The sequence below is a fragment of the Accipiter gentilis genome, chromosome 20 (genome assembly GCF_929443795.1).
Source record: "Accipiter gentilis chromosome 20, bAccGen1.1, whole genome shotgun sequence".
Lineage (NCBI taxonomy): Eukaryota > Metazoa > Chordata > Aves > Accipitriformes > Accipitridae > Astur > Astur gentilis.
In genome coordinates, this window is record NC_064899.1 from 26,417,886 (window position 1) to 26,438,506 (window position 20,621).

General features: G+C 43.2%; 1 protein-coding gene across 8 annotated transcripts in view; it reads left to right on the plus strand.

The window, feature by feature from the left end:
- TNS3 (tensin 3) overlaps positions 1–20,621 on the plus strand; it is a 234,011-nt gene that overhangs the window by 199,770 nt on the left and 13,620 nt on the right. For all 8 annotated transcript variants that reach the window (XM_049823713.1, XM_049823714.1, XM_049823715.1 and 5 more), the window contains 5 exons: positions 10,036–10,207; positions 12,583–13,226; positions 13,879–13,965; positions 16,580–16,711; positions 19,111–19,206. In XM_049823713.1, coding sequence (XP_049679670.1) covers positions 10,036–10,207; positions 12,583–13,226; positions 13,879–13,965; positions 16,580–16,711; positions 19,111–19,206 — 1,131 coding nt within the window. The remainder of the gene's footprint in view (positions 1–10,035; positions 10,208–12,582; positions 13,227–13,878; positions 13,966–16,579; positions 16,712–19,110; positions 19,207–20,621) is intronic.

Sequence of the window (20,621 nt, forward strand, 5' to 3'; positions counted from 1 at the left end):
GGCGTAAAGGTCTGTCAATGGAATGGCTGTTTCCTCAGTAGAAAAGAAGCTGGATAGTAAGATCTTCAGGGCAGGGACTGTGGGTGAGGGAAAGCCGGGTCTGGTAAATCATCCTTTCGATACTTATCCTTGTGCAGACAGGGGCAGAGGGTAAGTGCAATTAATTCCCTGATCCTGGGGTTGCCTGGAGATAAGCTGACCCCTGGCACAGCTTCAGAGGCTGCGTTTGTTTGTTGCTGGCAGGAGGCTCTGTGGGCCGTTATGGGAGCTAGAAGTTGCCGGAGCGCAGGAATGTCCCAGTGTGCACCCACTCTTGTCGTGCATCTTGCCAGCAGGCGAGAATCTCCCGTGGAGCTGGCGAAGCGCCAGCCTTGCTCACCCAGGGCTTGCTGGGGAGGGCTGCTGCGCCAAGGATGTGTCCTCGGGGGCAACACGGGTGATTTACAGCCCTCTTTAGGCATAAGGCAAGAACGGATTTATTTCCTCCCCCTCCCCCCCCAAATACATTTGAAAGGTTCCCAAAACACAGCGAACGCTTTCTAAACGCACACAATAAATAACCGCATGAAGTTAGAAGCCTTTGGCACTGCAGCGTAGCTTACCTTTAATTACAGCAGTTTGGGTTCCAACTGTCGAATGTGTTATTTCTTCCACCAAATAAATGTCTCTGATAAATACTTTACTGCCTCTCTAGATTTGCTGTTTTATTTCCCAGGTTGTCAGCCACCACACTGTTGTGTTTTCTGTAAGAGCCAAACATGTAATACATATTCCACCGAGATCCTTCTCAGTACTGTTTAATGAAGCAACTGAAGCTGCCCTTTCCAGCGCCGAGAGGTTAGTATGTGGATGGATGCTAAAGCCACCATCTTCATAGCTTCTCCAGGTTCAGCCCAACTGATCTGGATACTTGCAGAGAGAGTTGATCCACTCAGACAGGCATGAGCAGGATCTCCAAGCAACAGTAACTTTGTCTTTCCCTTCACAAGCATGAAAAAAATATTTGTTCTATTCTATCTGTTTGCTGTTGGTGGGGTTTGGAAAAGCGGGGGAACTGAACTGCAGGTGCCGCCGTGATGGTACATGGTTTTGACTCATGACGTGTTCTCCTTCTGAAAGAACATAGGCAATTGTGAAGGAGAGTTTACGGATGTGCATAAAAACCAGCAGATTCTGGGCCAACAGAGAAACTGCCCCTGTTCCATCCATTTAAAAAAACCCAACACAAAACCCCCAAACCTAAACCCCCTCTTTTTATCCCTCAACTGCATGCCTTTTTTTTTTTCTGTTAGTGAGTTAGACCAGTGGTCTCCAAAGTGGGGTGTGTGCACCCCAGGTGATGCACAGGATGATCCATTGGGGTGTGGGAAGAAAATAGTAGAACTTCAGTAGTACATCTATACAATTCATATTTAAATAAATAGACATATATTGGAGGGGTGGCCTTGAAAATTTCTTATTGGTGGGATATGCAACTAAAAAATTTCGGAAATGACTGTGTTAAGACTTGTCTGCGTGAGGAAATTAGCGTTACCGTAGAAAGATAGAAATGATGTTTGGGAAGCACCTCAGGGGCTGTGTAGTCCAGCCTGTGACTCAAAACGGGACCCTTATGAGTACTGGATCCTGCTTTGTCTGAGTCAGGAAACCCCCTTCTGGTGGAGGTTCCACCACAACCCTGGTTAACCTCTTCCAGCGTCACGCTGCCCATGGTGACAAAGCTCTTTTTGATTTCTAGTGAGAATTTCCCCAAGACTTTTTTGTCTGTCACGACTGAGAAGAATTCAGCTCTGTTGTCTCTTCTGGCAGAGAAGTTTTAGTAGGAGTCTTCTAGTACTTTCAGGCTGCTTTTAGGTTCCCCACCTAGTTGCTTTTCTTCTCCAGACTAAACAATCCCAGCTCCATCCGTCATGGGCTGTGTGAGCAAGGCCCCTGGTCAGCTTGGTACCCTTCCACTGGGTCCCATCCAGGTTCTCATGTTCTGGTGGCCTAAAACTGAGTTTAGTATTCCGAGTGAAGCCTTCCCAGCATCATATACAGAGGGGTAATAACCAGCTTCCTTTGATCTGCTGGCCGTGTTCATCCTGCTGTAGCTCAGTATGCCTGATTTGGGATGCGAACAAAGTGAAGACTCTATTTCAGCCTGATAACCCACTGCAACTCCTGATCCTTTTCAGCAGGGCTGCTAATTACTGGTTGGATCCCAACCCGTATTGTTGCAAGGTCTTGTTCTGCCCCAGATACAGATTTTTTGTATTTCATGTTGATCTTAAGATTTCTGTTGGTCCAGTCCTCGCTCAAGTTCACGAAGGTCCCGATACTCGTTATTGCCATTCTTAAAGATGGGCTTAATATTATCCCTTTCCTAGTTATTAGTGTGGTTCAGTGAAGCAGAATCATTGGTATGCACATCAACCCCTATTTTAAGTTCTCAGATTTTCTTAAGAAAATGAGAAAGGTGGACTTCCAAATTCCATCCTAATTGATAACATTCAGTTGCGCGGGAGTTAATCTGAGCAAAATAGGGTCTTTATACCTTAGTTTGTATGCCTTTGTTTTTGCTGTCTAAGGTGAAGTAAAAAGCAAAAAAACGTGAAAAGAAGGTAAAAACTCTGTTAGTATTTTAGGATATTTTTTTTCTAAATAATTTAGACTTTCAAAGAAATACTGGGAAAAGCAGGGGCTCTGTTGCTATAGTCAAAAGTCAGTAAACTAGCTAGTCAGATAGTCAATCTGATTAGATTAGTCAACCTTATAGTATAAAATCCAGTTTATTTATAAAATACACTTGTAGAAAATGTTTTCGATGTTCATGCTTCCTCAGAGCTCCGTGGCAGTGGAGACTTTATATAGCTTGGTGACTACGGTGGGCCAAATGACAAGGGCCTGATTCAGCATTTGGTTGCCGCAGGCTTTGGGGGGAGATTGCTGGAATAACAAGCTAGCTAACAATGACAATCGTTATCTCAGTCTACAAGATGTTATTAGGAAAGTTTCTTATCAGATGCCTGTTCTCTAAAATACAAACCTTCCAAATCTATCCTACAAAAAATGGGAAGAACATTAACTTCTTTAATGAACAGGAGGGTGTTTTGTTGCTGCCTGGGGTTGTTAAGGGTTTTGCTTTCAGTGTGCATGGCTTAGGTCAGCTTACTTGTGTTTTAACTCTTCCCAACCAAAAGAAACAGTAATACAGTAAATTAGGTGCTGTTCTCAGAGCTCTTTGTGTTTGAAACACTTAGGAAATAATGGTGGAAGCTGGCTAGCAGCAACAGCTTAGGGGAATTTAGCCCTGAATGAGAGGTGGAACAACTCGTGTTGGAAAGGATAGCATATACTATGCAAAAAGAGGTAATAAAGGTATTCTCTTCCCTGGCAGCTGAAATTATAAAAGCCAAGATCTTAAGCATCTTTCATAGGTTTCCACATATTCCGTGGAAAGGAAGGAACAGCGGGACTGAAGTTGATGGTTTCATGGAAGAGAATAATTTGGTTCACTATTTTTGTGAAATTGAAAGCAGAATATAGCAAGTATAAAAGGTCAGAGTTTCAGTGAAGTCAATAGTGTGCACACTGACTGAAAGCAAGGAGAGTTTCAGCATTATCTCAGTGTCTCTTACTAACTTTGGCAGTTCGGCATTTGGAAAAGCAGGAGAGAGAGTGACAGGGAAGGTGGGTCCCCCAGACGAACCTTAGCGTGCTAATGGACTTGGAAAGGTGTTAGGTTGTTAACTGGTTTAAGTGGGTCATCTCACTGTCTCCTTTCTCCATACGCAGGGTTTTTAATTCCACGGAGGTTGCTGAGTTGCCCCTTAGCTTCACCGGTGCCAGTGCTGTTGCTGGCACTCTGTCAGCTGCTGGAGGGACTCTTTCTCCAGGGACCCAAATCCTTTTGTCAGAAATTCACTGTTTCCAGGGTTTCTGGCTTTACGTAGCAGCATAAGCCTCTGCCGCTCCGTACTCGCACTGTGCGGTTGGAATTGTGCGCTCCTTTTCGCTTCATCCGGTCAAATGAGCTGTCGCTGGATGTTGCACGTCAGTACTTCTCTTCACTGGAGCTCTCTTCCTTGCTCCAATTTTCTGTTCAAAACTGTGATTTTCCAACTAATCTTTCTGTCAACATTTCCCGTGCTGAAATACTGGCCAAATGTCTTAGAAGAACTAAAATTATGCCCACTCGGTATCATTAGCTCTGTACTTTGCTTGGTGGTGGTTTTGCTTTCATTGATTGTTTCCTTGATAAAGCTTTCTCCACTCTTTTCCCTTCGCAGATTTTAAGGTTTGGAAAGAAACATGTGTAAGCAAACCTCTTTCATAAAATGTGCTTAAGATCTTCATCCGGTACTTTTTGTCTTACTGATATATTTCAAGCCATGGAGCGCCATCCACCGTGTCTCTAGATAGGTTGTTCTGGTGCTTAATACTAAAGGCTAGGGTTTTCTTCGATCCTTGCTTTATCTTTCGTTCTATGTGTAACATGTCAGCTCTGAGTTGAGCCTAAATCTTCTGCAAGATATTCAGGTGAATGGCGGACTAACTTGCTTAATGAATAATAAAATTTAATATTGGAAAAGGGAAGTGGCCATCTTTTGACCCGTGGTCTCCTGGATGAAATAAAGTTGTATCAGCAGAGACTATTGTAATAGAAACGCTTACAGTTCCCTAGATGTGGGAGTGTGGTGGAGTTTACACTGGCAGTAATGTAAACTCCAATTGGTAGTCGGAGCCAGGGGGATGCCAAGTTGCAAAGTGCCACGGAGTTTTTGGTGAATGCTGGGCAGCACTGCGTGCGTTTTTTCCAAGGTGTTTCAAAGGGAAGAAGATCTTGAGAATGTTTGTCTGGTAGGACACGTCCAAGGTGAGTCCTGGGAGAATGAGAAATACCAAGTCCTTAGTGGGATGCAACCATCCAAAACAAAAAAATTACTTCTGCTGTGTAGAGAAGATACCGACCGTTCTTCCATTACATTCCTAGATGCCTTCAGTTCTGTCTTTGTAGATGAGTTTGTCAGGAAAGCTGTCTAAAGGAATGGGCTCATCAGCTGCTGGTGTGAACAGCGAGAGGTGGAAGCGGAGGGACCTCGGAATGAGAGGGTTGGTAGGAGCAGTGTTTCACAGCCGCGTGTGCTGTGCCTTCTTGCAATTCTTCTGTTAGGCTGGATTTTTTCGTCATTGCTGAAGCCATCAAAGGGTGGATCAAGAAATAGACTGTGAAATTTAAAAGTATTGCACAAAGCTCCTTATCCTTCTGCTGCTCTTTACGGCTGGCAGTGGCTCAGTTACTTTGGCTTACTTTAGAGCAATGTGCTTTTCTGTGTCCCATTCAGCTTTTAGGCTGGCCTGAGATAGTTTGGGGGTGGTCAGCTCAGGGGTTTGGGAGTGACTTAGAGCTCCCTTTCCCCGAAAGGTGTAACCGAGGATCCTGACGGGAGTTTTCAAGCTCATGCAATGCAGGTTAGCTATCGCCTACTCACAAAAAAGGACTACAAAGACGGAATATATGAGAAGCTGCTAAAACACAAGGTATGACAGTGGAATGACTGCTCCTTTCACTTCCCTGCCATTGTTGCACCGATGTCTCCAAAGCTGTGAGGTGATTTTGCCCTTCAGCTGCTACAAGATAGAGGAAAAGGAACATTTTTATGTGTCTTTTATTTGGACCATGGCTGGGTTAAGCCACTCTGGGGTTTTTTGGTGGAATTTTTTTTCAGGGTTCCTTTTTCTTTTTTGTTTCAATAGATTTAGTGAATTAAAATAAAAGTTAATGTATAACATCTTACTTTATATAGCTGTGTCTTAGGCATATCCAGGAGTTTCTGCTTAAAAGTGAAAGAAGCTTGTGCCTTTTACAAGTATTTGTCCTTCGCTGCCAAGTGGGACAGTAGAAGAGTAGGCTGGATATTTTTCTGCCTTGCATATAGGCACGATAGTATTCGTTTTCTTCCTGAATGTCACTTTTCGGTAGCGTATGATGCAAAGAGTCCAACTCCTCTCTTAGGTTCTGCCTGTGAAGTTGATGATCAGTGATAGGAAATGTAGATACGCAGGTCTGACCCGGGTGCATGAAGAGACATGAACACGAATGATCCTGGTTTTCGCATGTCGCTTCTTTTAAGCAGGGAGCTGCACTTTTCACATTGTCAGTGTTCTCACAGATGCAATGGCGTGGATTCAGTAGGGGCCTGCAGCAAGAAGGACCGATGCTTTGCAGCAGGCATGCCAGGGAAGTTTGTACCATGCAGACAGAATTCTGGTAGAAGCTATGAGATTGCACTGAGTAAATGATTCTGTGAGATAAAAGGGTTAACAGCTGACCGGTGAGTGTGGACTCTGCATCAGACAATAGAGAGGACATAGCTGAAATATTCAGCAAGCTTGTTTTTAATTGAAATGTAAACAAAGCTGCTTTCATGGGAAGTGCCTTTCAGATATACTTGTTTCTAGCCTGGGAAGAGTTGTACAGAATTCACGTTCTTTCTGCAGATTACATGCCTGGCTGCCAGTGGCTTTTCACTCTTGGTTTAATATTTTACACCTGTGAAAACTGGGTATGAAAAGAAATGCTGCAGCTGTAAGTGTGGCAGCGGTCCTTCCGTCACGCAGCGTTCGGTGCTCTGAAGGTGATAGCAATGGTCCAAGGCCTGAAACAGGGAAGAATCAAGTCGTGGTCCAGTTCTTCAGGCAGGTGCTGTTATTGGTGGGAGGAGGAGAGGACTTTGCTATGTAAACACTTTAGATTGACTCTTACGCACATAGCTGAGATTGCATTGGAGTGGGAGAAGACTTTAAGCTGTTTCAGAAGGAGACATACAACGTTAGTTTGACCAACCTGCCTTCAACTAATCAGCTTTTTCTCAGATAATAGTTAAGACAAAGTAATACTACTTTATTATGTATTGAAATCACTGCTTAACATCGATGTTCGTAACACTTGGGTAAACAGGGAATCTTTGTAATACTTGTGTAAACAAACACCACTGATCTCAGTAGGAATATGGCCTAAATGATGGGTTTATGCAGCCAGCTTTTTCTGACTGTGTTTGCACCAGTATGATAACGAGTGTAATGTATCTGAGCTATTAGAGAGATACAGATTCAGATTTCTCTAGCTCTTCCACACCACACACATTTCTGCTGTATTTCCTTAAAGTTCATTTTTATGGCTGGTGTGGATATAGTTAAGGTAATGGGTATAGTTAAAAGACAGTGTTGCAATTTTGTAATGTTTTCCTCATCCAATTACATGTTTGTTCTGTACAGTATGTGTGCTATGTGAGGAATTCAAATGGTTTTCAGTCAGGACACTGATTTGCAGATTTTCTTATCTCAGGCATTTCTTTCAAGTACCTTGCGCCCTCCTCTTTCAAATAATAGCAGAGCCCGGCTCTGCCATGAATTGAAGGGAAAAGGATTTATTCAGTCTTGTTTCAGTGGCGCTCACAGAAATAGTGAGAACCTTCCTCCTTTTTACATTACAAATATTTTCTTGTGGAAAAGATGCATTAATTTGATCTTAACTCTTTGTAGGGCTGGAATTTTTCCGCAGCTTTCTTCTGTATTTTTTTTTCCCTCCATCTTTTGGAGTGTATCTACTCAAGAGACAGTAATTAGAGATTGTTTCATTTGTGATCATCTTACCGGGTTCCAGTCCTGCAAGTGCTGAGGTCAATGGAACTATTCAGGTGTATGAAGCTATTCAGATGCACAGGCTTTTGCAGTATCTTAGTTCATGGCTTTTTCTGTGGTAGAAAATAGTGCCGTTGAACCTGGGCTTATGTGAGTAGGTGTTGGATTGCTTTAGACTATACCAGAATAATTAAATGTAATCCTCATTAGAGCTTGACTGGTTATTAAAATGTACCTGTAAAGAAGGGGACTAAACTGTTCCTGTATAAAGCTCTTCAGTAATAGCATCCACATTATTCCTCATCCAAATGCATGTGTTTTAACTATATCCTGTAGTATTTATGTCCAGTATAATTAAGTTGAACGTAGTTTAGAGTTGAATCAATTTAGAAACCAATTACTCTGATGCTATTGGCAAGCTATTTGGACAGAGAAGTTTACAGGCGCTTTGCTTCTTTGTCTGTGTGGTGTGAACAAAGTCACACCTGAAATCTGTAGCTGCACTTGTAGCTAAACCGGGTGCTGCTGTGTGCTGCTCAGCTGCCTTTCAACCCCAGTTTTCTCCTTTTCTCCTCGTGTAAGCAGAAGAGTGAGAAGACTGGCTCCCTCATCTTTATTCCCTCCCTTCAGCTATTTATCGACATTGATAATGTCACCCCTGAGCCTTCTCTTCTCCAGGCTGAAGAGTACCAGCTCTCTCAGCCCTTGCTCCTTCGAAAGCTGCTCCAGTCCCAGCAATGCTCCGGGCATCTTTGTGGCCTTGTGCCCTGTCTCCCTGGTACTGGGGAGCCCAGAAATGGGCACAGCGCTCCAGATGGCCTCACTGGTGCTAAGCAGAGAGGAAGGATCGCCTCCCTTGACCTGCTGGCAACACTCCTTCTGATGCAGCTCAGGATGCTGCTGACCGCCTTTGCATTGCTGGCTAATGGTCACCTTGCTGCCCACCAGGACCCCCAGGTCCTTCTCCGCAGAGCTGTCTTCCAACCAGTTGGCCCCCAGCATGTACTGGTGCCTGGGATTATTCCTTCCCAGGTGCCGGAGTTTGCATTTCCCCTTGTTGATCTTCTTGAGATTCGTCTTGGCCCATTTCTCCCACTTCTAAATGGCAGCACAACCATCTGGTTTATGAGCTACTCCTCACAGTTTTTGGTTGTCTTCGGACGTGGGGATGAAACTTTGTTCCATCATCCAGGTGAAGGTGTTGAACAGCACTGGCCCCAGTTCAACCGCTGGGGTATAAAGCTAGTGACTTGCCTCATAGTGGACTTGGTGCAGCTGATCACCACCCTCGGGGCCGGCCATTCGGCCAGTTTTCAGTCTACCTCAATGGCCACTTACCCAACCCATGCTTTGTCAGCTTGTTTACGAGGATGTGATAAAAACCTTACTAAAGTCAAGATAAGCAACATCCACTGCTCTTCCCTTAGCCCCTAAACTAGTCAGTTCACTGAGAAGGCTATCAGGGCGGATAGGCGTGATTTCCCCTTCGTAAATCCATGCTGACAACTCTCAATCATCTTCTTTTCCTTCACGTGTTTGGAAATGGTTTCCAGGGTTAGCTGCTCCATCACCTTCCCAGAGACTGAGGTTAGGCTAGCCAAGTCTCCAGTTCCCCACATCATCCTTCATGTCCTTTTTGAAGGTGGAAGTCACGCTTGCTCCTTTCCAGTCTTCAGGAATCTCTCCCAGTCGTTGTGACTTTTTAAAGATTATTGAGAGTGGCCTTGCAGTGGTATCGGCCAGCTCTGTCTGCTCTTGCGGGTGCAACCTGTCAGACCCCAGTGGACTTATATCTGTCCAGTTTGTTTAAGTGCTTGGTCCTCCTCCACCAAGAAGAGTAAGTTTTCCCTGATCCAGATTTTTCCTGTGGTCTCAGGGGCTTGAGATTCCCAAAGGCCTGGCCCACTTGTAAAGGCTGAGGTGAAGAAGGTTTTGAGCACCTCAGCGTTTTCCATGTCATTTTCCACCGGGTCCCCTGCCCCATTCGGCAGTGGGCTGAATGGGCGGGCTGAATTAATACTCCAGTTTTCTATCACTTCGGTGTTTAAGTGCACACTGGCGGTGGACACTTGACTCGACATACCCAGTTTAGCACTCGGGACTGCGGAATGCAAACCAACTTGGAACAGATGGGTCTGCTCTCTTCTTTAGGGCTAGAGAATGTACCCTGGAGAACTGATCGAACAGTTTGAGTAGTGCAATTCTGTAATCTTTATTCCCTCTGCCATTTTCAGCAATCAACATAACGTTGTGAAATAAAATGTGACTGCTCAAACAAATAAAAACCTCTTCTTTATAGTCCTATTAAAAGAAAAACAGATTGGTTTATAAACACTCCTTTTGGTACAAGATCCATAAAAACGTGAGTTGTTTTTTAACTTGCCTTTTACTTTGTTTCCTTTGCTGCAGAATCTCGAAGTTACACGGAAGCCATTAACCACTCCATGGTGATGTCTGACAGCACTGTGGGCACTACCCCTGCTTTGCTGAGGGCCAACATGCAGACAGATCCCTCCTTTCAGCGCTGTTTTGCATCGTCGTGTACTGTTTCAAGTAACACTCCTATCCCAGGGGGAGAAAGGTAGGAAAAGATTCTCCTACCGTATTGTTTAGTTCTCATAACTGTAGTTTTCAGCCAAGATGTTCCGCTTTCATCTTCATTGCAGAGCATTTGTCCAAGGACTTGGAGTGTGGTTGTGATAGTTGATGGTGATGTTGTCCACCAGCTGGAATTTACCACAGACACGGATGTTGTTTATACGTCAGGGACACAATTAGCTTTGAAGATAAACAGGAATACAAAAATAAATAGGAATTAATAGCTCAGTTACTTTATTATGTGCTACCACAAGTTCATACATGCTTTCCTGTGTGCTTAACCAGCTTCTCTAGTGCTTTACTGAAAAGCATTTAATGAAATTTCACATTGGAATAAGTCATATACGAGAGAGAGGGAACAATCTTTTCCCCACAGTGTATGCGTTTCAAGTCAGTAAAATATCAGAGGACTTGGTTTTGATAGTGAATAGCTGACTCCCTTTCAGCTGCTTAGCAGGCTGAGAGATTTTATTATTTCATATTTGTATTGTGGTAAACGTGTAGGGCTCTGGACCAGAGCTTGAATAGTATAAATCTACAAAATAGTCCGTGTCCCAAGGAGCTTATAGCATAAGATGAGAAGTCACAGGAAACACAGCAAAGAAGCAAGGAGACCCAGGTTACTGTAAGAAGGTTCAGAAGACCATGACAATGAATGGTCAGTCATTAGCTGTGGCCTTTATTTACTTAATAGGTGAGGTGTTATGTTACAGCGGGTAGGTTTCCTTTTTCATCACTCTGCAGCAACATTCCTTTGTGGCTAATTATCCTGTTCTTGGTCTTGGATAATTGGCTCCTTTTTCACACTAAGTACTTGGAATGCTGTCGGTTGGTGTGTCAGACTCTCAGTGAGGACTTCAATTATGTTGATACCTATTTATCTTTTATTTATATTCCCATCTAATTGATTTCATTTTCAATCAGTACTTGGACTGCGAAAGAGTGTTTTCGTTTTGTGATTATGAATGTGAATCATAAGACTGAACAAAGTATGTCAGTATTTTCTGAGGAGGAGGCACTGTAACATTTCATTATAAGTGGATATGAATTAAAAGCTTACCAGGCAACGTAGTCATTATCAAGTTTACGTTCGTACTTCAGATTTTATCTAGAAAGTTCTGTTCCCTTCTTTCTAAATATTTTTTTCTGTCGTTTTGCATTTCATCTAGCAGACAGCTACAGCTGTGGCAATTTTTTTCTTGCAATGGCACCTTCCTCCATTTGCTTCCCTTCCATTTCTTTATGGCCCTTCTACTTCGATCTGTTCAAATCTACTGGTATCTGTTTTCACAGTTCCCTTTAATTAAAAATCCTTTCTTTTGTTAATATATCTTATGTCAGCTCTTTTCCCTTTGTATCTCACAATGAGTTTGCTCTCTCTACATTTGATATTGCTGGTAATGCTTTCCAGCTACAGTCTAAGGGCATTTCGCTTATAGAAGCAAGGAGACAATTTAAACTTTTATCAGACGGTTTCATCAGAAGCTGAGGTTGTCTTGCTTAGGAGGATATTTGTTATTCTTCACTTGAGCAGGTGGAACTGCTACCCAGTAGAAAAATCTAATGTTTACTGTTGAGATATTGAATTCTATCAATCAAAACAATTCCATCATCAAACAAATTAACCACTGGACCTGTCTTCCTTCCTTTTTTAACGCAAATTATATTAAAAGGGACCTGGCCTAAGAGTTGGGTCTTGTGAACTGTGTTCTTATCGTAGTTATTCATTTATTGTGTGATTGCGCACAACTATCTCCCTAGCCCATTTCTTTTCTTTTTGTCTTTTTCACTGAACGTAAGAGACTGTGCATTTAAGAACTGCTGTGTCAGTGTCGGTTTTCTTCCACAAACCTCTGCCTTTGATGCCAGACTTGGCTAAAGAACTTCTTGCCTCCTACTGCTCTTTTCCAGGTAGCGCTTCAGCTCACCCCATAGAGATCTCCAGGACCACTGACTGTATGTGAAGCAATACTGTGAACAGCCTCACTGGGTTGATTCATATTAAAAGTGACCCTCTCACACAGGGGGAAGGAGGAGTATTTTTAACTGTGATTAATTTGATGGCCTGGTTTACAGTGCGAGCTCAGAGACTGTCCCATCAGAGGGCTAGGTGGAAGGCGAGATGAGGCAGAAAGTAATGACCTAGGTGGACGAAACGAGTGATCAGGATGGGGCTGGAACCCCTTGATGCCGCCGCATCACCCGGTCCAGCACGTTGTCAAAGGGCATCGTCCTGGATGAGGCAATTCATTGCTTTCAGCGATTGCTGCAGTACGGGTTGTACAGTGACGTTTTAAGGGAATGATTTGGCTGTCACTTTATTTTTGCGTTCAATTTTTGGCTTTTTTTTCCCGACAGCTCTTCTGCAACAGAACGTCCTTGGCTTGAAAGCAGCCCCAAAGCTTCCCCGTCGCTCCAGCTTTCGATGGGAAACAGCAGGCCACCGGCGGGTTACCTCGTGCCCTCCGACTTCTCAAATGCCGTGCAAGACGTCTCTCTCTTGTCTCATTTCCAAACTCCAGGACTGCAGGTCATCACCCTGAGCAGCCTGGAGAATTCACCAGCAGAGGCACAGCAAGAACCTGCTGTTGGCGGCAGCGCCCGGGCTTACTTGGGCTACGGCGGGGGCAGCAGGGGCGGCAGCTCCCCCCGAGAGGAGAAACAAGCTACTTTCCTAGCCAATACTAGCATCTCTCCTAAAACCGTGAGCTCGTCGGTGGCAAGTGCCGAGGACAATGGCTTTTTGACGCAGAACTTTCTTACAGTGGCCTCCGGGCACAACAGCCAGAACAGCGCGGGTCCACAGCACCACGGAGGGAACCTGCATGCTCAGCCGCCTCTTCCAGAGAAAAAGAGGTCCTCTGAAGGAGACCGTTCCTTCGCCTCCGTGTCACCTTCGTCAAGTGGCTTCTCTAGCCCCCACAGTGGAAGCACAATCAGCATCCCCTTCCCAAACGTCCTCCCAGACTTCTCGAAAATGCTAAGCACTTCCCCAGTGCCAGGTAGGTTCTGCATCAGAGACGTGCAAAATATGTTAGATTTTATATGAGTTTATAAAAAGCATTCAGGGGGTTTTAAGAGTGGGGAGGGGAAATAAAAAAAAAAAAGCAATGGAATGAAAACGGCACAGAGGACTTGAATATTTGCAATAAGCGGGGCCAGCTCACTGGCTTCGGATTTGTTACTCAGAGAGCAAGGCTGCAGAATTCTTTCTGCGCTTCCCGAGATGTCAGCCAAGGGCAGCCTACCTTTTGAACTGCCAAACCACAAGCCAGCGGTGTGGAGTCCAACTTCTTTTAATAAGGGCTGGCTTCTCCCTGCACCTTTCTAGACTTGCGTCAAGAATAGTTAAAAATGTAGATGGGTATTCACTGGACCCCATTGAGAAATGCAGCTTTGTATTTAATCCAGCTTTATAAATGTAAGTTTTTCATATCTTATGGATTTTGCAAAATGAAACTTCAGGAATGCTTTCAGAATCTTGGTGTACGGTATTCTATTTGCTGGTTCTAAAACAGTTCAGGGTTTCTCTAAATTGTCCTTCTGATCATGAGGGTTTTGATTAATTAAGGTGATTAGAAGTTGGAAAGAAAAGTAAAAAATGTTTTTGTATTTAAAAAATTTCCTGACCATTTTTTCCCTTTTATTTCACAGAAAACACAACTGATAAACATGTGACCGTAAAATTTGTCCAGGACACGTCCAAATTCTGGTATAAGCCAGATATTTCAAGAGAACAAGGTATATAAACTGATACGTATTCTGGCATATCCATTCACAGAAGGGCTAGTTGGTGAATTCTTAACATTTTTTTTATGCACACCTGATGTCTGAAAGAAATACAAGAAGAAATATGAAACCTAGAAGGGCATCAGACAACCTCACTTAATTTCTCTTGTCCGAAGGCTGAATTTGAGAGCGGAGGGCAGTCAAATTGTCCTTAAAAAGTACTCAGTTAATCAGACAAATTATTAGCCTAACTGAACTAACTACAGAGTAATTTAAATCTGCCTGTGGTAGCTGCTGCAAATGTATTTTACAGAAAAGCTCAAGGTTTTGGAATGGCAGATACGTGTGATGCAGTACACATCTGAGAGCAACTGTCTGCTCTCAGAAACCTTTTGAGTACAAGTGTTCTGCTCTGGCATGATCTCAGCCATGTGTGTTTGCCTGCACAGATAATAAGGTGAGAGATGCTAAATATCAGAGAATAATTCATTAGCTAGAAGTCATCATAAAAGCAGCGTCATCTACCAGTCGCTCTATAGCCTGAATTTCATTGCCAGCTGTAAGTGACGTACATTATTTCTTAAAGGTTATGAAATAACACTCTCATGGAACATCATCTTCATGAAGTACAATACAGATACAGTACATCTGTATGTAGATATATTATTGAATGAGATGGAGAAAGCTTTTATTATGGATGTGAAGATGTATACATATGAACTTAGACCTTGTCCCTGCAACAATGCGTAAATAAAGCATGCTGGGTGCTTTGCAAATGCGATTGGTCTGACGGTCCTTCTGTCCATATTGTAATATTCAGCTATACTGAACTGCATTTAATGAGTTATGGCAGGATTTTAAACTGGGATTCTTAAAATGTGGTTCTCAAAAAGGAAAAATGACGAATTGGTTCTGCCTTGGGAAGAAAGTTCACACTAAAGCAAAATAGCCTTCAGCTTTTGGCAAACGATGAATTGCTATGTCTGTTTCATTCATAGTTTCTCAAATGGTGAGGATGCCTCTTGCAGTGTAATGGTAAATACGAGCCCAGGGGAATAAAGGTCATAGAAAACAGATCATTAATTCATCTTGGATGATGTTTTACTGGTCCTTTCACTCCAGTTCCCTTCCCATTGTCTGCTCCCCACCCATAATGAGTCTTTAAATAGGCAAAAAAAAATTTTCCTGACTTGATGCCAGTCCAGAGAGGGGAGTAGATCATAAAGGAGGCTTAAACCTAGCTGCTTGAACAAATGAAAATAGAATCTTCCCTAACTTTCAGTAGGCCTTTATTCACCCTACCAAGTACAATTCCTTTTAAAAAGTCTTTTAAGATGCTGTTGCGGTGGAGGGGGAGCACTTGTTCTTTTTTCTGTGCTTAATGGACTGCTCCTATGACAAATGATTACTGTCCCCCTGTGGATTTAGAAGTGTTACGTGAGTACTGCTGAACTGCAGGGTTTTATATGTTCGTCCTCCTCCTCTGAACATGACAGGTTATTGTGAAAATAGTTGTTTTCTTCAGCATCTGACATATGAATAGAACAGAATACATACACATTTGCTTTACTCACTTAAAGAGGAGAGGCAATTATGTCTGCATTTTCCCGATTTTCTGCTACTACTCTTCCTTTCATGGAAAAAAAAAATGCGCATGTGTTTATCATGTAATCATTGCTCAGGCCTTGCAAAATACGGCTTCGTGCCCCAAATGCATAATTTCCATATTCTGTATATACAGACATTTAAGGACTCCAGGGTCAAATCTGGGCTTTTTCCAGGGTTTCTTTGAAGGCTTGCTGATCGTTAGAAATTCTGGAAACAAACACAAGTATTTCGAAAAAGTTTAACGGGAAAAAAAACTACAAGCAAAGTACTAAGGGTTTATTAAGATCAAACTAAGATCAATCATTAGATCAACCTCTTGTCTTTTCAAAGTGAGATTAAGATTTTGGGCTACTAGATTTCAAAGCCTGCAGCAGACTCTTGCAAAGCAAGAGCAGTTTCCCTGCAAATGGTTCCTTCTGGGGAGGACTTCATATCACACTTCCAGCAGAGATCACAGAATGTAGACGTAAAATTATTTTGATGCTTGGGACAGTCAAAGAGCAAATACTCACTCGCATCCCTTCCCTTGCTTTAAAACTAGGAAGGGAGTGAGACTGCTTTGCAGGGACAGAAACTTGGTGGTGGATGAAAACGGATCTGCTCCGCCTGTTGAAGCTGCATAGGAAAAGAAAAACAGTGCTGTCTAGTCAGCCTGGGAATTAGAGCGAGCTGTGCTCTCTGTCATGCTTCTCACGAAATGACAAAATTTAAGCAGGAATCAACTTGGTCTTGTACTGGTTGTGGGAATCCTGATGGGACCTGCATGTCCGTCTCAGTTTAAAAATCAGTAGGAATCTGTACTTCAGGCTTCTTTTGAAATGCGAGATTTGCACAAAATGTTTCCGCTCAGATCCCCCAAGTATGCTTGATTGTATTCTGTTCTACAGCAATGGAGAGAGAGAAAAGGATCTTATTTCCTTGAGTCTCCTATTAATTATAGGTTTGCACTTCTGTACTTTTTGGGTGTGTGTATTGTTCTGGAACTGCTTTTCTCTCTCTTTCCCGGAATCCCTTGCAGCCATTGCTGTTCTGAAGGACAAGGAACCTGGGTCGTTCATTGTTCGAGACAGTCATTCTTTCCGGGGAGCCTATGGGCTCGCAATGAAAGTTGCTACACCGCCTCCGTCTGTGCTGCAGTTAAACAAGAAAGGTACTGTATGCCTTCTATCTGTTGTTTAACAAGCCTTGCATAGTAGGAAGTCCTTATTACTCGGTAATAATCTGGAGGAAATCTCCCCTCTTCTAGTAAGGGCAACTTGAATTACAGACTCCATTTGGTACCTTGTCAAATGGGTCGGGATAAGATGCCTGTTGTACTTTTTCACCATGGCTTGTAAATGTGCGTTTATTGTGGCTATGCATGTATCGTACCTTGTCAACCTACTAGAAGACCAGTGTCATCTCAGTAATGAGTCCTCCCTAGCAATCAGAAGTCTGCATTTGATCTACATACCACCATGTAAAGCTTTTGCTTGGCTGGAAGGCTGAATTTTTTTGACCCCAAGGTTTTCTTTTGAGACAGTTCTACATTAGATGTATATCTGAGGAGCTTCCCTAAGGAAAGGTGATAGTTGTTTAAAAGATGCGATGAAATACACCTACTCTCCCAGCTCCAGTGCCTCCATGTATAACTTGTGCCTGATAGTTGTGGAAGGTAAAATGAGAAGAACATACGGAAAGCGTTAATCAGTGCATGGAAACTCAGCAGCCAGTATCTGTAGTGTTCTTGGTTCCATTTGTGCTACTGCGGGCATAGTGGGGTGGTTTTCATTGCTGCTGTTTTTTCCTTTTACAAAGCTGTTTATGTTTCATTAGTACATGCTGCCTGGTGAGGTAAGCAACTGAGATCAGAGGAAAGCAGTGATTCTTAGTGTCGTGGTGATGGAAGTGTGGTTTTGTCTGGTTTTGGTTGGTTGGTTGGCTGTTGTTTTGGGGGTGTTTTTTAAGATTTCATGCTTGCTCTGGGGCAAGGTTAGCAGTCCACCTCTACTACAATAACACTTTCAAATTCTGTACACTTAATCTGGTATCTTGAGATAATTTCTAATAAAAATTTGCCATGTAATCCTTTTTATTGCCAAGAAACATCAGCAGACCCACTGCAATGTCTCATTTAATGAAGACAACAGGGGTGCCCTGAGGTGGTGGAGACAAGGAGGCAAATGGAGAGTGGTTGTAGGTGGTTTTAGTGATCTTTTTTTATCATCAGACCAATGAAGTCCAGGAATACATGAAAGTTCAAACTCTGCTAGCCTTTAAGAGCCAGTTTATGTTAGTTGTACCACAGGCAAGTAGTAGTAAGAGAAAATTTTAGTTGAGACTGTAGCATTCTTCCACTTCTCGCTCTGTGATATTTAGCTTTTTTGGTTCCCACTGTTTCATCCCAGAAGGCACTAATTTGTTAAGTCTCCTGCAGGGTTTTTTGTTCCAGGCTTCCCTCTTCTCACATACCCTTGTAGTCATCTTTTTTTTTAATATTGTGAGAGTGTAATGGCAAACAGTAAACTGTTTGAAAAGGTGATCTTTGCAACATTTGCTTGCACAGAAGTTTCTGCTGTCCAGATTAATGTGTTCATCTGTATTAGCCTGAAAGTCAACCCTTGATGTCATGTGTTTCCTGGACTGTAGCTGACAGATCAGAGTCAAAGGGAGCATTTGTGTTTGTGGCTCTTTTGTTAGAGTTTGAATGGTTGGGTAGCTTTGTCCCGTTGCTGTGAAATAACCCTTTAATTACTTGGAGAGAGATTCAGTTTGTAGTCAGGTGTGAAATACTGTGAACCAGTCTTTCAAGAAATAATGAAGTTGTCTTAATATGTATGTATACATATAAAAGAATGCTAAATCTCAAGGGAATTTTTATATGCCTTTTGGACTTTAAATCTCATTACTTCCAATTTAACAATTTCAATTTGTCCTAGATTCTTGAGAGGTAAAAACTGTCTTTAAAAATCTAGTGAAACCTGAGCATTTCATGTAATTGTTTTCAGGAGAAAAGACTTAGCGTAAAACTGCCAACATTTTAAAACTTCAAAAATTCACTAAGAGGCTTGGCATCATTATGATTGTATAGCTAAATCTTCTATTGTTTTAATCTGGAAAAGTTCTGCGAGCAGAACTGTCACTAGAAATCTGAGTATTTTATCATACTTTTACTCCTTTGTCACATTAGATACAAGTTCTTCTAATGGGCAAGTGGCTCAGAATTTCTAACCATTCGTTTTCCAAATTTCTGTTCCTGTCTGTAGCTGGGGCCACGCTTGGACATTTTGGACACCAGTGTACATTTGGGTGTCAGTCACTTATGATTATAAACCCTTTTCCTCTGGTTGTCTAACCAAAAGTGAGCTATTTGCTTGTTTTTTGAAAAATGGCCTTTTTACTACAGCTTGTAACCTTGCAGCAGAGCCAGTCTAATGTATTCTTTGCACGCTGTATATAAAACATTAGGTGGTAATGTGGAAAACTGCTTCATAAAGACCTGCTAATTTGTAAGACTGTTGTCTGTTCATTGCTTCTCTTCATGAGCTTTCTTTTTCTTTTTCAACACAGTTGGAGATTTGTCAAATGAACTTGTAAGGCATTTTCTGATTGAATGCACGCACAAGGGGGTGCGCTTGAAAGGATGCCCAAATGAACCATATTTTGGTAAGTACTGTGCATCACAGGGACACAGAAAATGGAAACAGTTTGCATTTGCCAGAGTTGTTTCATAGACTTGGATGGAGTGCAAATGAGAGAATACTTTGCCGATGTCCTGATGGTTTCTGTAGGAACCCATTCTAAGTTTCTAGGAGCCTTGTACACATTTACCTTAAGTATATGTGCAGGGCATTCTAGCACAGACGCACGTGACCAAGCTTGAAGCGGTCGCGCTTGGTCTACCACTACCAGTGCCTCTGCAGACAGCTGAGCTGGATGACTGTTATGGGCCTTATTGATTCAGGACCTTTGTGGGTTTTTGTCCTGTGCTATACTTATACTGTATACTATCCGGCTAAATGACACCGGAGTGGGACATTCACAAATTACATTATGCTGCGTCAGCCTACCTAATGTAATATGATGAAAGGGCATTACCTGCTGTGGCAAACAACCGAATACCTACCTAGCTGCTCACTCATTTGCCCTCCTCAATGGGGCAGGGGGGGGGAAATAGGATGAGAAGGCTCATGGGTCGAGATACAGACAGGGAGGTTGCTAACCATTTACTACCGTGGGTGAAAGAGACTCAACTTGGGGAAAGTGAATTTAATTTTTTGCCTGTTCAAATCAATACTCAGGTAGTGAGAAACAAAGACAAACATCAAAATAGCACTTTTCCTTCCCCTTTTCCCAAGCTCAGCTTCACTGCTTCCCCCCGACTCCTCACCCCTGCCGCAGGCAGTGCAGGAGCGGGTGGGGGCTGTATAGTCGTTACAGAACAGTTCCTTTCTGCTGCTCCATCCCTCTCCCACTTTTTCCCTGCTGAGGTGTGGGCCTTCCCCATGGGCTGCCATCCATCAGGAAAAGAACCTCTCCAGCGTGCGCTCGCCATGGGCCACAATTCCTTCAGGAAACATCCACTACTCCCATGTGAGCTGCATGGGCAGCAGGATGGGGGATGTCCACTTGCGTGCCTGGAGCACCTCCTTCTCCTCCTCTTCCTCTGACTGTCGTGTTCCTTCTGCTGCGTCTCACCCTGTTTGTTACCTTCTTGTCTCTGCGTGGCTTTTTCTGCCCTTTCTTAGATACGCTTTCCCAGAGGCATCCCACCCGTGGCTCGGTGGTCCCCTGGAGCTGGCCGTGTCTGGCGTGGGGCAGCCCCCCGCCTCTCCCCACAGCCCTCCCACCCCCTGCTACCAGCCTCGTCACGTACACCCGTGAAGGAGTCATCTACCATAAAATGAACAAGTGTAAAATGACGAATCCTATTTGAAGTAAAAGTGGATTGAAATTTGTCAGTGTTTGGCATGAGACTTACTTCAGATCAGAATTTTTAGCCCAGTCCTACCTTGATCTTGAAGTACCCGTTTATGGCACATGCGTAGCCCTACTAATCATTTGGTTTGAGCATCTCCTAA